Below are 15,796 nucleotides of genomic sequence, written 5' to 3' on the forward strand. Positions count from 1 at the left end.
CCTCTATGAGTTGGAAAGAACTGGTGGGGTTAGGGACACAGAATTTTGGTGATGGGAATGGTGTGGAAATATACCCCTATTGCCTGGTTAGTGTCGCCGGAGAGAGAAGACCAGGAACTCCTGGCTGAGTGGGAACGCAATGCAATGCCTTTATGGATCAGAGACAACACCTTTATATCTTAGAAACTAGAAGTGGCAGGTTGGTAAAGAAAATGGCTAGGAGAGGGGATGGAGAAAAGAAAAGAGCGCGAACTTAGCTTCCATAGCAGCTGTTGCGAAGGTTCTAACCAATGGGATAAACCAATACCCTGCAGGCAGGGCAGGTCTCAGGCAAAACAATGATTATGTAAATAGACCATAGTATCAACAATGAAGCAGGGCTTAATGCCCAACACCTATAATCTTATAAATCATTATTAAATCACTAATAAAAATATATGAATTTTTTAAAAAAGGTTTTCCTCACCTAACAGTCTGACCAGATGATCTGTTCCTCTCCTCTGCCCTTTTTTTGCAACTTGGTATTTATTTATTCCCTTTTGTTGCCCTTGTTTTATTGGAGTTGTTGTTATTATTGTTACTCATGTCATCATTGTTGGATAGGACAGAGAGAAATGGAGAGAGCAGGGGAACACAGAGAGAAAGAAAAAGATACCTTCAGACCTGCTTCACCACCTGTGAAGTGACTCCCCTGCAGGTGGGGAGCCAGGGGTCCCCTACCCTTTTTATTTTGACATCACCAGAACCTCACATCCACTATTAACACTGTGCCTACAATAACTGGGTTTTTTTTTTTTTTTTTAATTTCTGATAATGGGAGCAAGAGATACCGTAATGCTATTCACCGTCTGCAGATTTCCCCCTGATGCTGTGGTGCTCCCATGTGCTGGGCTTCAGAGCTGGGGCTTCACACATGGAAAGGCATGGGCTGTGTTAGGGGAGCTTTCTCCAATATTCCAGTATTCTGTGCCACTCTCATGTTCTTAATGGAAGAGAAGTAGACAGTTTTACTTTTAAAAACTCAGACCCTGGGACTTACGCTAGTGACTCAGTTTTCAGTTTACATTGGGAATTTTTTAATCCTATAGCCCTAGTCTCACCTAAATCTAAACCACAATCTCTGGAAGCAGTATATATTTTTTAATTGATTTAATAATGATTAACAAGACCGTAGGATAAGAGGGGTATAATTCCCACCACCAGAACCCTGTATCCCACCCCATCCCTTGAAAGCTTTCCTGTTCTTTATCCTTCTGGGAGCATGGACTCAAAAATATTACAGGGTACAGAAGGTGGAATGCCTGGCTTCTGTAATTGCTTGCCCACTGAACATGGGTGTTGGCAGGTGGATCCATGCTCTCAGCCTGTTTCTATCTTTCCCTAGTGGGGCTGGGGTCTGGAAAGGTGGGGTTCTAGGGTATACTGGTGAGGTCATCTGCCCAGGGAAGTCAGGTTGACATCATGGTAGAATCTGCAACTTGGCTGAAAAAGCATTAAGATATAAAGAAGAGCAAATTGTTTAATAATCAGGAACCTAGAGGGAAGACTAGCTGATAAGATTCAGGGTCTCTATTGTGGAGAAAGCTACTAGGTCTATTTTAGGTATATTCCAAGGGGCCCATGACTTTACTAATTTTTGCTTGAGCATGACAGCTAACATGCAGGTGGGCCAAAGGCATTATCTGGGGAGAGGGTGTCAAAGTTGGTGGGGGGGGCATGGATTGAACCTGGCACTTCAGAGCCTCGGTCATGAAAGTCTGTTTGCATAGCCATTATGCTATCTACTCCAGCTTCACTTTTTGTGCTTTGCGCCATGTGTGCTTAGCCCGCTGCTACCGCCACCCCCCTCCCCCGACTTCACTTGTTATTAAAGATAATGAACAAAGATAACAGATCTGGTTGCATTTAAGTTTTAACTATTGTGTCCATCTATGATCTCCTGATGGAGAGTATCTAAATTATTTTTTAAGATTTAAAAATATATATTATCTTTATTGCAGAGACAAAAATCAAGAGGAAGGGGGATACAGGGAGAGATATACTTTCAGCACTGCTTCACCATTCATAAAGCTTCTCCCCTGCTGGTGGGGACTGGGGGCTTGAACCCTGGTCTTTGTGCATTGAAATATGTGTGCTCAACCAGGTGTAACATCACCTGGTCTCTATCCAAATTATTTTTGTTTTATGCTACTAGCACCAGACACACCAAATGTTGCATCAATAAATGGGAGATGGATGATCACAGATTGATGTCCCAATACCTCTTTCAAAATAAATCATATACCTATAAAATTAAGTGAATTCTGGAGTTGGGGGGTATTGCAGCGGCTTAAGCACACGTGGTGTAGAGCGCAAGGACTGGCATAAGGATCCCAGTTGGAGCCCCCGGCTCCCAACCTGCAGGGGAGTCGCTTCACAAGTGGTGAAGCAGGTCTGTATTGTTAAATTCGGGGGCTCCAGCTGGCTGGCTAGCGTTGCGGTGGTAGACAGAGACAGACTCGGGGACACACGGCTGGGCTGACAAGCTGCAGTTTAATCTTTATTCACTAACAGGCAAATCACCACACCATGTGCTTCTCCATCATTCTTCCTCCGCAGCTGCTGCTGGGACTCTCTGCACGTCCTTAGCATAGGGGGCGGGGAGAAAGAGGGGCCCGAAACTAGCAAGGACCAAACCATTTCTCTCAGAGGTAGGGGGAAGGGGGCCAAACCAACACGAAGAATACCAACAGGTCTGCAGGTGTCTTTCTCTCCTCTCTGTCTTCCCCTCCTCTCTCCATTTCTGTCTGTCCTATCCAACAACAATGCCAATAACAGCAACAATAACTACAACAATAAAACAAGGGCAACAAAAGGGAATAAATATTTTAAAAAATTAAGTGAATTCAATACTTTAGAAAGCTATCTCTATTTTTAGAACATCAAAGAAATGCAAACACTTGGCTTTCTTAACCAAGAATTTGTCTTTAATTTACATAGACAAATGCCATCCATTGTGGCAGGGGTGAGACTATCTACTAAGCAATACTGGTTGCAAAGATCAGCACCGCTCATCTTTAGGAAAACCAGTTTATCTGCATCTGATCCTGAGGCTGCAGATAGGCTACATATCTGCATCTGCAGCATATAGACGCATGCCCCTGAGTAAAGGAGAAATGCATTTCCTTTCTCCTGTGCATTGTACATTTGGCTCAACAGCCTTAAGAGTATGGTGAGAAGTGTTAAGATCTGTCAGTAACAACATGGAACACTAGAAAAACACTATTTTAACAACCCATAAAGTGATGCAATACAGGTAGCCTTTAGGGTGTTTGTGCTGTAGGGAAGGAAAGTGTTTATTTGTGGGCCATACTAAAAAAAAAAAAAAAAAAAAGTCTTTCAATACACTGCAGACTCTTGCTCACAACAGAAATAATGGAGGACACCCAGCATATACTTCAGGGCTTTCACTGATAAGGAACTGTGAAATGAGAATTTCAAATACAGTAAACATACTCAGGAACACCAGGAATCAAAGATTTTATCAGGGATCCCTGTTTGCAGAGAGACTTGTGAAGCTGATGAGGGGCAGAGCCTTCACCACCAGCAACCCTGGCAGATCAACTTCTATTAGGTGATTTGGAGAAGAAAGTAGCAGAGTTTCACAGACTGGAGAAGTGGATTGATAATGAAGTGGCAAGTCACCAGAGGGTCTGTCTACATGTGGCTACACTAAGGGGAAGGTGTAGGGGCAGACATGAATTTAGGGCTGCCTATGCCTCAAACTTAGAAATAAAAAAAAGGATCAAGAGGTGTATTTCTTCTCCATTTTTCTAATAACCATACTGAGAAATAATGAATTATTCAGGGAGAAAGGGAACACTTGTTTAATGTGGGATCTTACAAATCTGACAAACATAGGGCCTTAGTATCAGGATTCTCAAACTAGAACCACCTGAAAGATTAATTTGGGAGAATTTAAAACATTCATGGCTACTTCTACCTTAATTCCTAATTCAAATTGATTACATACCACAACAAAAGGGGAAATTGGGTAGTATTTTTGAATTAGTATGAAAAGGTCCAACTGAAAAAAATTTTAAAAAGGAAGTCTGGGAACAATATAAGAATTCACCCAAATTTGTTAATGAGGTAGATAATAGGCATTGATACTGTCACACGAATTGCTTGGATGCCATGGTTAAAAGAATTTTTATAGGGTGGTGGAGAGAGCATAATGATTATGCAAAGAGATTCATGTCTGAGGCTCCAAGGTCTCAGGTTCAGTTTCCCACACCATAATAAGCCACAGCTGAGCAATGCTCTGGGAAAAAAAAAAAAAAAGCATAAAATATGTAAAATGTTTAAAAAAGACATCAAAATTTTAAATGTATTAAAAGAAGGGAAACAAGAATAGACATAGTAAAAGCACGATGGAATTTTTAACAAAATATTTCGCATTTTATTCTTAAATGTGAGCAATCACAAATTAATAACAGCAACAGTCATATAGATTGGGCACAGTTAGTTGCAGGTATCTATTTTATTTTATTTTATTTTTACTTATTATTGGATAGAGACAGAGTGGTCCGAGAGGTGGCACAATGGATAAAGCACTAGACACTCAAGCATGAGGTCTCAAGTTCAATCCTTGGCAGCAGATGTACCAGAGTGATGTCTGGTTCTTCCCTCCTATCTTTCTCATTAATAAATAAATTAAAAATATTTTTTTAAAAAACATAAGAGACAGAAGTTGAAAGGGGTGGGGAAGTTAGAGAGGCTAGAAGGCTGAATCACTTGCAGCCCTGCTTCACACTCATGAAGCTTTCCCCCTGCTGGTGGGGACTAGGGGCTTGAACCTGGGTTTTTGTGAACTATAATGTGAGTGTTTAACCAGGTGATACACCACCTGGTCCCCTTTTTAAAATTTAATTTAAGTTTAATTTATTATTGGAGAGACACAGAAAAATTGAGGGAGGAGGGTGAGATAGAGAGGGAGAAACACCTGCAGCCCTGCATCAACACTTGTAAAGCTTTCCCCCTGCAGGTAGGAAGTTGTAGGTATCTATAACACAAATATGCTGTTGACAAAAACAAACAAACAAACAAAAAGATCTCTTAGGAAAGTTCCATTAGTGAGCATTTCATTGTAGCTGTCAAAGAATGTGGATGGTACAGAGAAGAAAGAAACCCGGACCAGGTCACTCATCAAGACCATGTGCCTATTAATACCACTCCAGGCCCCAAATATATCATCCATAAAACCAAGGAAGTTAACAACAAGGCTTCTAAAAGTCCAGTGTTAAAAATTACATCTTATGAACTTTATGCATGATAATTGCTTTTGAAAACAGGCCAAGAAACAAAGAAAACAGGGCAGATATTTTGCCTAGGCCAAGTTGTCGTAGTTTAATGGCAAAGCCAGAACTAGAATTTAGTTTGGCTGCTCATGAAGTGTTTTTTTTTCCCTGAATCATTCTATCCACTTGTCTTTCTCTCCTGACAAAAAGTGTAATAATAAACTAAGAGAACAGAGGTATAGGGAAGGGACATCAGTGAGAAGTTATTTTATTTAAGCAATACAAATACGGATATGATAGTGTCAGTGCTGATGAGACAAGCAAGTGCAGGACAAACTTTCAACCAATCATTTCAGTCGTCACTGCCTACAGCTTTCGTAGTTAACAGGAGGTCTTAGACTGAGTAAGGAACAGTCCAAATACTTAGGATGACATCTGGAGAAATAGATTGGAGGGCAGGGATAGATAGCATTAATGGTTATGCAAAGAGACACCTGAATTTTGTGCCTGAGGCTCCAAAGTCCCAGGCTCAATCCCCTATCCCACCATAAACCAGAGCTGAGCAGTGCTCTGGTTAATAAAAAAAGAATACAGATTGGTGGACAGTAAAATTTCCTTGATCAAGGGAAATCAATTTAAGAGAAAGATGGTATAATTTGGCTTACAGAATGCTAATGGCACATCATTGAGTATTATATATAGTTTCATGATGATGTGGTAACAAGGAGTTAAAGAAAAGTGATGGGTTATGGCAACACAGACTAAAAGTATCACTCCTGTAAGCCACTGACCATGCTATTGACATTGGTCTCCCATCCAATAACCAGGCCCGATCCTGCTTAGCTTCTGAGATTGGGAGTGTTCAGGGTAGTATGGCTGAAGACTATTAACATTTGTGAAGTGTCTCATAGTAATAAGAAAAGCACTAGGGTGGGGATAAATAGCATAATGGCTATGGAAAGAGATTCTCATGCCTGGGGCTCTGAAGTCCCAGGTTCAATACCCTGCACCACCATAAGCCAGAACAGATCAATGCTCTGGTAAAAAATAAGGAGAAAAAATATAAAAACACTAAAACAGTTCAGGTTTATTGATGCTTCATCATGAAGATGAAGATTCAAAAGAGCCAGTTTGGAATGCAAATTTTACGAAGCCATATTTATCTTGTTAAGTGAATTGTCTACAATGTGAGATTACTAATAGAAATCTTTAAAGAAGCCCAGTGTGGTGGCACACACCTGTAGTCCCAGCTACATGGGAGTTTGAGGCTGGAGCTGCAGTGCGCTTAGTGTCCACACTAGGTTTGGCATCAATATAGTGATCTCCCAGGAGTGGGGGGGCCTTCCAGGTTACCTAAGGAGGAGTGAACTGGACCACATCGGAAATGGAGCAGGTCAAAACTCCGTGCTGATCAGAAATCTTTACACAGACAAAAAACTGGGTGGGGGTGATAGCATAATTGCTATTCAAATGACTTCCATGCACAAAGCTCTGAGGTCCCAAGTTCAATTCCTGGCACCAGTAATAGCCGACAGCCATAACTAAGCAGTGCTCTGGTAAACAAACGCACACAAACACTGAAGGCTAAAATTAGGGGGTTAAAAGTGAAAGACTGTCTGATTCTATAAGCTTGACTATTTCATTATGAGAAAGCACTATATGTAAAAGCACACACAGTTTTCTCAACAAAGATTACATGACTTTTTTCTAATGAAATTTCATTGAAAATCTATTAATTGGGAACAATGGAAGAAGCACAGGAATCAACACAAAGAGCAAATATTCAGTTTTTCTGAGGAGTATGATAAAATTTTCATCTTATTTTTTACAACATAGAGTTCTGAGAAATCTTATTCATGACAATAAAGAAAACTCTAGATCTTACAATAATATGGTAATAAACAGAATAAAATACACTAAAAAATTCAAAGACTAGAATAAGTTAAGAATAAGAAATACATTTATGTTGAAAAAAACCTGATAAACATGTATCCTGAGTTTCTCAACTATAAAAAGAATACAGTTAATATCAATCTGAAAGGATGTCATAATGATTAATGCCACATAGAAAAATTTTAAGTGTTTGAAACACAAGTGCTTAATAAATAGTAGCTATTATTACTAGTATAACCAAGATGAGTAACTTTGCTAACAAGAGCCTTTAAACTTCATTTTGAGCATACACCGTTAAGCCAATTAAGAAGGTAGCTTCTTAACTATTATAGATCATTGACCAGATCTCACAAGAAAATGAAAACCAAAAGACAGTAGATTTGGAAACCCAAAATGAAAAGAATTACCGGAGTAGGTAATGACTAGCAGAGAGTTAGACATTTATAAGCAGCATTCGTAAGGCAAGGAAAGGCCACCCACTGGGACACAAAAATAATGAGTTTTGTTTGTTTTTAAAAGGAAATATTGAAGTCTTGAAAATTAAATTACAGTGACAGAAGTTCTAATAAAAAGTGAAAAAGATTTCCAAGGGAACTATGACTCTGCTGGCTCCATTTTTATCTAATTTGAAGCAATTCAAGAGTCCTCATTGTCTCATCTACCTGCCTACAGGAGATACTTACTTCCATCTCAGTTTATTATAAGAAATTTTCATTTCTTTTTCACATTTTATCAAGCATTTCATTTCTTTCTGCTCCCAGCACAGAATTAATATTTAATTCTACTTTTAATCTTTAAAAAATTTTTTATTTATTATTGGATATAGAGAGAAGTAGAGAGGGAAAGGCAGATAGAGAGGGAGAGAGACAGAGAGACACCTGCAGCCCTGCTTCACCACTTGTGAAGCTTCCCCACTGCAGGCGGAAGTCAGGGGCTTGAACCTGTGTCCTTGCACACTGTAATGTGTGCACTTATACTTTTTATCTTTAACATCAAACCACTCTCTCTATCTAATCTAGAATTCTACAGCAGAAATACAATATAATAATAATTTTTTAAAAAGATTTTATTTATTTATTAATGAGAAAGATAGGAGGAGAGAGAAAGAACCAGACATCAGTCTGGCACATGTGCTGCCGGGGATCGAACTCAGGACCTCATGCTTGAGAATCCAAAGCCTTATCACAGCGCCACCTCCTGGACCACAATAATAATTAAAAAAAGAAAGAACGATTAATTCAACCCTCAACTCTAGGAACATATTCTTGGGCAAAACAAGTATAAAAACTCGATAGGGGCGGGGTAGACAGCATAATGGTTATGCAAAGAGAAAAGAGATTCCTGTGCCTGAGGCTCCAAAGTCCCAGGTTCAGTCCTCTGCACTACCATAAGCCAGAGCTGAACAGTGCTCTAGTTAAAAAAAAAAAAAAAAAAAAAAAATCCATGGAAGAATAAGTTCATGAAAATGAAATGAAATCCTTGTGCAAACTGAAGGTTAAATGTTAAGAAGCAACAGAGCTCCTGAAGGGTAGTGAATGAAAATATAATTCTTATGGCTTTTTCTCACTTCTCATTACTAGATAAGCTGTCTGTGACTGAACAGTCTTTCAACAAAGGTTCTGAAAATTTTCAAGTGGCTTATTAATAGAATTTTCAGTTTACTCCAAAATTGTGAATATGCTTCTTATCAGACAGTTCAAGAGTCAAATTGAGAACATTTCTATTTCTCAGAAAGACATTAATTAATAAATTAGTAAAAATTTGGGTTTTATTATGCCTTGTCAACTGTCCTGATAACATTCTTCTCTTCTTTAGAAACAACTCAAATATATCCTTCCCAAATCACATGCTGACTTTAGCAGTAAAATTAAGGAATTCTTCTTGAGAATTCCTGTATAATGGACAAACACACTTAAGGCTCAAAGAGAAAAAAAAAAAATAATGCCCAAACAGCCTGTGAGGTACATAGACATGGGAAAAAAAAATCTAATTTGGTTATACCAGGCATCAGATAAGACACTGTCAAAATCTGCAATGGACCATTCATTTAGCTGAGGTTCTCACCTTTTAAAATCATGTACTAACACTGGCAACTCTATATTAGGGATCCTGGACCATACTCATGATAGCTTCTTTGTCAAGAAAGCAAAGAAGCTGTTACTTTGGTTGCCTGGAAATTCATATCTGTCCCACTGAACTTCAAAGACCTTGGGTCCCTATTAAAGGCTGTGGATCTCCACATAAATGACATCTCTGTTACAGAGAAAGAAGGGACTGCTGCTCTTGCAAGAATGTCTTCGGCTTTGTTTCAGATGCTCCAAGCTTGGTTTCAGCCAGTCTTCTTGTGACTCCAATGTTAAACTTCATACTTTAGCAAGGGGAGAAAAGTCAAATTTCTGGAACACACCAAACCCTTCAGATAAGGGAAAAGAAACATGCTTCAGATGGACAAAGGTTGGGCCTCTTTGTTAGCACCAATCTCTCATTATTTAGTTTTGTATAGATTATCTGACAGTTTTTCCAGAGAAGAAAACCTGGAAATTGAGAGAAAAATCAAAGTAGATACTAAAGTCAAAATTCCAAGGCCAAATATCCACAAGGTCAGGCAAAGCAGCATCTGAGCCAATACAAGAAAGTAGTGGAACTCAATGAGCAGCAGCTCGGGGATACTCTAGCATCCTTCACCCATGTCTAGCCTCATGGCCCTACTTGTACCCCAATCATGGGCACCACCTCTTCGATCCACAGCAAGTCCAATGGAGCTGAGGCTCCAGTGTGTCGATGGTGAATTCGGCGTAACCGCAGAAGGTACAAGATGATAGCCAGTAGCACCACCAGGATACAGGCGAAGAAGAGATAATGGTTGTAGACAAAAGAGAGACGGAACCAGCTACCATGGGCTTGTCGGACACCTTCCTGCCGTAGATCCCTAAGGGAAGAATGTTGGTTTCAGAGAGAAGCTGTTTAAGACGACTGGTGGTGCTCCCGCACTTACTCTATTCAAGCAAATATGCTAAGACATTAGCTCCACAGAGCAAGCAATGCTGGCTAATATCCCCAGCCCCAGAGCTGCCAAGTGAAATGGATTTGGTATCAGGACCACCAGTGCAGCTTCTGTTCTAGACTGGCAGATCACCGCACTTTAGGATACGGTTATAGAAAGCTTTTGCCTGATTAACAGCATTATACTCTGGGGGTGGGGGTGGGGGGCGGCTAAGAGGTGTGCAAACCAAAGTGCAGTGATCTACCTGTCTAGAACAGAAGTTGTTCTCTGGTGACGCAGATACAAAATCCATTTCCACCCTGTTTGGTTTGTTGTATTTTTTAAATATATAAGTCTCCCAGCTGAAAAAATGCATCAACTTTTGGCTTTGCTCTACAAATGAGAAATGGCAATGGCTGAGACAGCACTTTTGCAGGTGAGTAATTATCCACTGGTTATGGCAAGTCTCTCCAGTTCCCCTTTCTCTCATTTCTTTTCACTTATTTTTTTTTAACTGGGGCTTTGTGTTTGTTCAATTTCACTTTTCTAGGCCACTTTTTCACTTGGATAATTAGAAAGAGAGAGAGAATGACACCATAGCACCAGTGAAACTTTCTCTGTTGGGAGTTGGGTGGTAGCGCAGCAGGTTAAGCACACGGACCAGAGTAAGGATCCCACTGGGGAACCCTCTGAAACTCTTCCACTGTGGAACTCTCTCTTACTCTGTAACTCTGAAACTCTCGAACTCAGGAACTCAGGAACTCTCGGACTCAGGAACCCTCTGACTCAGGAACCCCTCTCTCGGGGTTCCTTGGGGCGGGGCCAAGCAGGCCCGCGAAATTAACAGGACTGATCCAATTCTCTTGGCGGGGGAGGGCTAGAACAAACCAATGTAAAGCATACGACACCAGCTCGAGCCCCCAGCTCCCGACCTGTAGGGGAGTCGCTTCACAAGAGGTGAAGCAGGTCTGTAGGTGTCTATGTTTCTCTCCCCTTCTCTGTCTTCCTCTCCTCTGCATTTCTCTTTGTTCTATCCAACAAATGACTACATCAATAACAACAACAACAATAACTACAACAACAATGAAAAATAACAAGGGCAAGGGGCCAGGTAGTAGTGCACCTGGTTAAGCACACACATTACAGTGAGCAAGGACCCAGGTTCAAGCCCCTGGTCCCCACCTGCAGGGGGAAAGCTTCACGAGTGGTGACACAGGGCTGCAGGTGTCTCTCTTCCTCTCTGTCTCTCTCTTCCCTCTCAATTTCTGACAGTCTCTATCCGATAAATAAAGATAATAAAAATTTATTTTAAAAAAAGGGCAACAAAAAGGGAAAATAAATAAATAAATAAAAAACTTTCTCTGTTGATGCAGCATCTACCATATTGTGCTGGGGTTCAAATGTCAGTTGCATGGATGGCAATGCAGCTACCATACCTAGAGAGCTATCTCTCCAGCCCTATTCTCTCACTTAAAAAATTGTTTTATTTTACTTATTTTGATAGGACATAGAGGAACTGAGAAGGATGGAGACAGAGAGGAAGAAAGACATCTGCAGTGCTGTTTCACCACTTATGAAGCTTCCCTGCAGGTGGGGACTGGGGGCTCTTCTCTCATTTTTATCACCTGCTTATTTATTTACTTACTTATTTATTTTACAGAGCACTGATCAGCTCTGACTTATGGTGGTGTGGGGGACTGAACAGGGATCTTCAGAGCCTCAGGCATGAGAGTCTCTTTGCATAACTATTATGCTACCTACCCTTGCATCTCACTTGCTTATTTCTGATGGTCCTGAGTTTAGAGAAGCAGACCTCCAAAATTAAGAATTTATCTAGGTATCAGAAATAATCCAGGAAAAATAGTACCCTAAATAATGTTATAGTACATAAGAACAAGACCATGGTGGCGGGGGTGGTTTAGATTGTTATGTTAAAGCTGAGAAGTGTTACACATGTATAAACTAATGTATTTTAATGTCGACTATAAACCATGAATCCTCTCCCAAGGAATAAAATAAACAAACAATAAAACAAAAAAAGGACAAGACCATCAAACTGTCATGGCTTGGGGATAGTACCCACTAAAAACATCTTTTGTTCTAATTCTAACCAACTGAGAAGTCTTCCAAACCAATGACACCTCCTCTAGAGTACTCTACCTATTAGGAAAGCTCACTCTATCCTCTATCCTTCTCCATTGCAGCTTTCTAGTCAGACATGTTTGCCAGAGTAATGTAAGAATGACATTTTGGTTCATCAGTCAATATGGTTAGCAAGAACTCAATCCTAAACATTAATTTTTGAGTGAACACATACACTGAACTTTTGAAATTGCAAAACTTAAAAATGGACCCAACACTCTTAATTCTTAGCCTTCTTTCTGTTTTAACACAACTGGTTAGAAATAATAGTTCATGTGATGGTAATATGTGGGGATCACTAACAAAACCTTTGTGGAGGCCCTAGCTGACACCTCCTGAGCTCAAGGTGCCAGCTTGATCAGCTCATTTTACCTGAGTGGCAAGAATCGAGTTTTGTACAGAATGGCTCCAAGTGTCCATTGAACCTCTCGGTCATAAACCAGCTGGGCCGTCTGCAGGTTTGGGTAGTCATAGGGAAAGTGGAATCCTTCATGAAGAACTTGGTACATCCAGGCTGATTTAAAACACTGATATCTGCGTGACAAAAAAAAAAGTTTTATATTTATACATTTATTAATGGGGGGGGGGGGCAAGAAAGAGAAAAATAAATAACCAGGGCATCAGTCTGGTAAATGCAATGCTGGGGACCAAACTCAGGACCCCATACGTGAGAGTCCAAAGCTTTTATCCACTGCATGGGTAAAAAAAATATAAAAATAAAAAATAAGATTTTATTTATTAATGAGAAAGATAGGCGGAGAGAGAGAGAAAAAAAAAAAACACCAAAAAACCAGACATCACTCTGGTACATGTGCTGTCAGGAAGTGAACCCGGGACCTCATGCTTAAGAGTCCAAAGTTCTATCCACTGTGCCACCTCCTATACCACCTTTTTTTTTTTTAAAAAAAAAAGAATTACAATAATTTCTTTGCATTCTCTTGGTCACTGTCAACAAACAGCAACAAAAAACTGTCTCTACTTTACCTTCTTCACCTCTAGAGAGTGTCAAATTTGAGCCTATTTCTTTTTTTTTTTTTTTTTTGTTTTTAATGTCATACTATGGATGGAGGCTAGGGCATCATGCATCTGCTTAACTTCTGAGCCACTTACTAGGTGGAATTTTCATTCTAGATTTTCAGAATGAAAAAGGCACCAAAGCACCATCCAGAGTCCTTTTAGTGCTGTCAATGGTTCTAATGTGTGGTGCTTGGGAGTGGGTCCAGAAGCTCATACATGGAAGGCATATCGTTTACCTGCTGGGCCATCAACCCCTCCACCAGCCATTATTTAGCAATAAAAAATAAAAAAAAAAACTTTAACGGAGTTGGATATTAGCATTTCCAGTTGAATGTACACATTAACATACGCAAGGAGCTGGGTTTGAACTCCTGCTCCTCACCTACAAGAAGGATGCTTCATGAACAGTGAAGCAGGTCTCTCTCTCTTTCTCTCTCCCTCTCCATTTCCCCTCTCAATTTCTCTCTACCCTATCAAATAAAAAAAAAAATAGGAAGGGGAGGAAATAGCTGCCAGGAGTGGTGGATTTGGAGTGTTGGTACCGAGCCTCAGCAATAACCCTTGTGCCAAAACAAACAAACAAAACATCTTTATGCAGTAATCATGTGGCTATGTCATCTCTTTCCTCCCCCCTCCCCTGCCCAGAGTCATTATCTTCAGAGAAATAAAATATCTAAAACTGTGATTACATGATGTCTGGAATTTATTTGTTGGGAGGGGAGTGAGTGGGCAAATAGAAATAAAACTGGCAAGGAGGGGCCAGGTGGTGGTGCACCTGGTTGAACGAACACACTACAGTACGTAAGGACCGGGGGGCCTGCAGGGGGAAAGCTTCACCAGTGGTGAAGCAGGGCTGCAGGTGTCTCTCTGTCTCTCTCCCTCTGTTTCCCTTTTCCTTCCCAATTTCTCTGTTTCTATTTAGCAATAAATAAATAAATATTTTTAAAAAATTGGCAAGGAGTTGACAGTTGTTAGAGAAGCTCTGAGTGATAGTCATGTAGGAGTTTTCTTTCTTTCTTTCTTTCTTTCTTTCTTTCTTTCTTTCTTTCTTTCTTTCTTTCTCTTTTTGCCTCCAGGGTTATTGCTGGGGCTCAGTAAGAATACACTGCTCCTGTTGGCTATTTTTCCATTTTTATTGGATAGGACAGAGAGAAATTAAGAGGGGACAGGAAGACAGAAAGAGAGAGAGAAAAACCTGCTTCACTGCTTGTGAAGTGACCTAACCTTCCTGCAGGTGGTGAGCCAGGGGCTCAAACTGGGACCTTGCGCTTCATATTATGTGCACTTAACTCAGTGCGCTACTGCCCAGCCCCCTCATTGCACTATTCTCTCTCATTTTAAACTTTCTTTTACCAGAGCACTCCACTCTGGTTTATGGTGGTATAGGAAATCTGAGACTTTCAAGCCTCAGGTATGAAAGTCTCTTTTGCATAACCATTATGCTATCTACCCTAGCCCCTATTCTCTTTTTAAATGCAAAATATTTTTGCATGAAAACATTTACAAAATGAGAGGACTACTGATGAGCTAAAATGGCAAAATACTGACATCTGCTGAAGTAGTTTGTTATTTTCTTCCCATTTTTCTGTATGTTATTTTAAAATATTTATTTATTTTCCCTTTTGTTGCCCTTGTTGTTTTTTTATTGTTGTAGTTATTGTTGTTCTTGATGTCATTCTTGTTGGATAGGACAGAGAGAAATGGAGAGAGGAGGGGAAGACAGAAAGGGGCAGAGAAAGACAGACACCTGCAGACCTGCTTCACCGATTGTGAAGTGACCCCCCTGCAGGTGGGGAGCTGGGGGGCTCGAACCGGGATCCTTGTGCTTTCCGCCATAAGCGCTTAGCCCGCTGCGCCACCGCCCAACTCCCTTTTCTGTATGTTTGACATTTTAATTTAAAAAAATTGGGAGTCGGGCAGTAGCGCAGCGGGTTAAGTGCACCTGGCACAAAGTGCAAGGACCAGGGTAAGGCTCCTCCTGGTTCGAGCCCTTGGCTCCCCACCTGCAGGGGAGTCGCTTCATAGGTGGTGAAGCAGGTCTGCAGGTGTCTATGTTTCTCTCCCCCTCCTCTCTCCATTTCTCTCTGTCCTGTCTAACAATGATGACATCAATAACAGCAATAATAACTACAACAATAAAACAAGGGCAACAAAAGGGAAAATAAATATTAAAAAAAAAATATTGACCACCTCTTGATTTCAAACTACTCGGAGACGACTCTCTTTGGTCTTCCTTGACTTCACTAAAACAGGTTCACTATTTTTAGTCCTGGTGCCTCAGAAGATTTAAATTTGAAGGGCTAGAGACATAGCCCACCTGGGAGGATCCCGCCTGCTTTGCCATATGTTCAACCGAATGGGTGTTTGATCATAGCACCCATTGAACTTGAGAAGCCTCTGATGGCTTTCCCTCTCTCTGACTCTGAAAAAGTCGATCTGGTGTGGTGAAGCCCAGGCAACAACAAAGACAAATAATCTAGGT

The 15,796-nt window shown here is 40.5% G+C and overlaps 1 protein-coding gene across 1 annotated transcript in view; it reads right to left on the reverse strand.

Moving 5' to 3' along the window:
* Positions 1-8,358: 8,358 nt before the first annotated feature.
* Positions 8,359-15,796, reverse strand: part of ENTPD7 (ectonucleoside triphosphate diphosphohydrolase 7) — a 43,428-nt gene continuing 35,990 nt past the window's right edge. Inside the window, exons 12-13 of the mRNA XM_007530259.3 lie at positions 12,670-12,831; positions 8,359-10,101 (exon numbers count right to left, since the gene is read on the reverse strand). Of these exons, the coding sequence (XP_007530321.1) occupies positions 9,870-10,101; positions 12,670-12,831 (394 nt within the window). The 3' untranslated portion in view covers positions 8,359-9,869. The remainder of the gene's footprint in view (positions 10,102-12,669; positions 12,832-15,796) is intronic.

The sequence above is a fragment of the Erinaceus europaeus genome, chromosome 14 (genome assembly GCF_950295315.1).
Source record: "Erinaceus europaeus chromosome 14, mEriEur2.1, whole genome shotgun sequence".
Lineage (NCBI taxonomy): Eukaryota > Metazoa > Chordata > Mammalia > Eulipotyphla > Erinaceidae > Erinaceus > Erinaceus europaeus.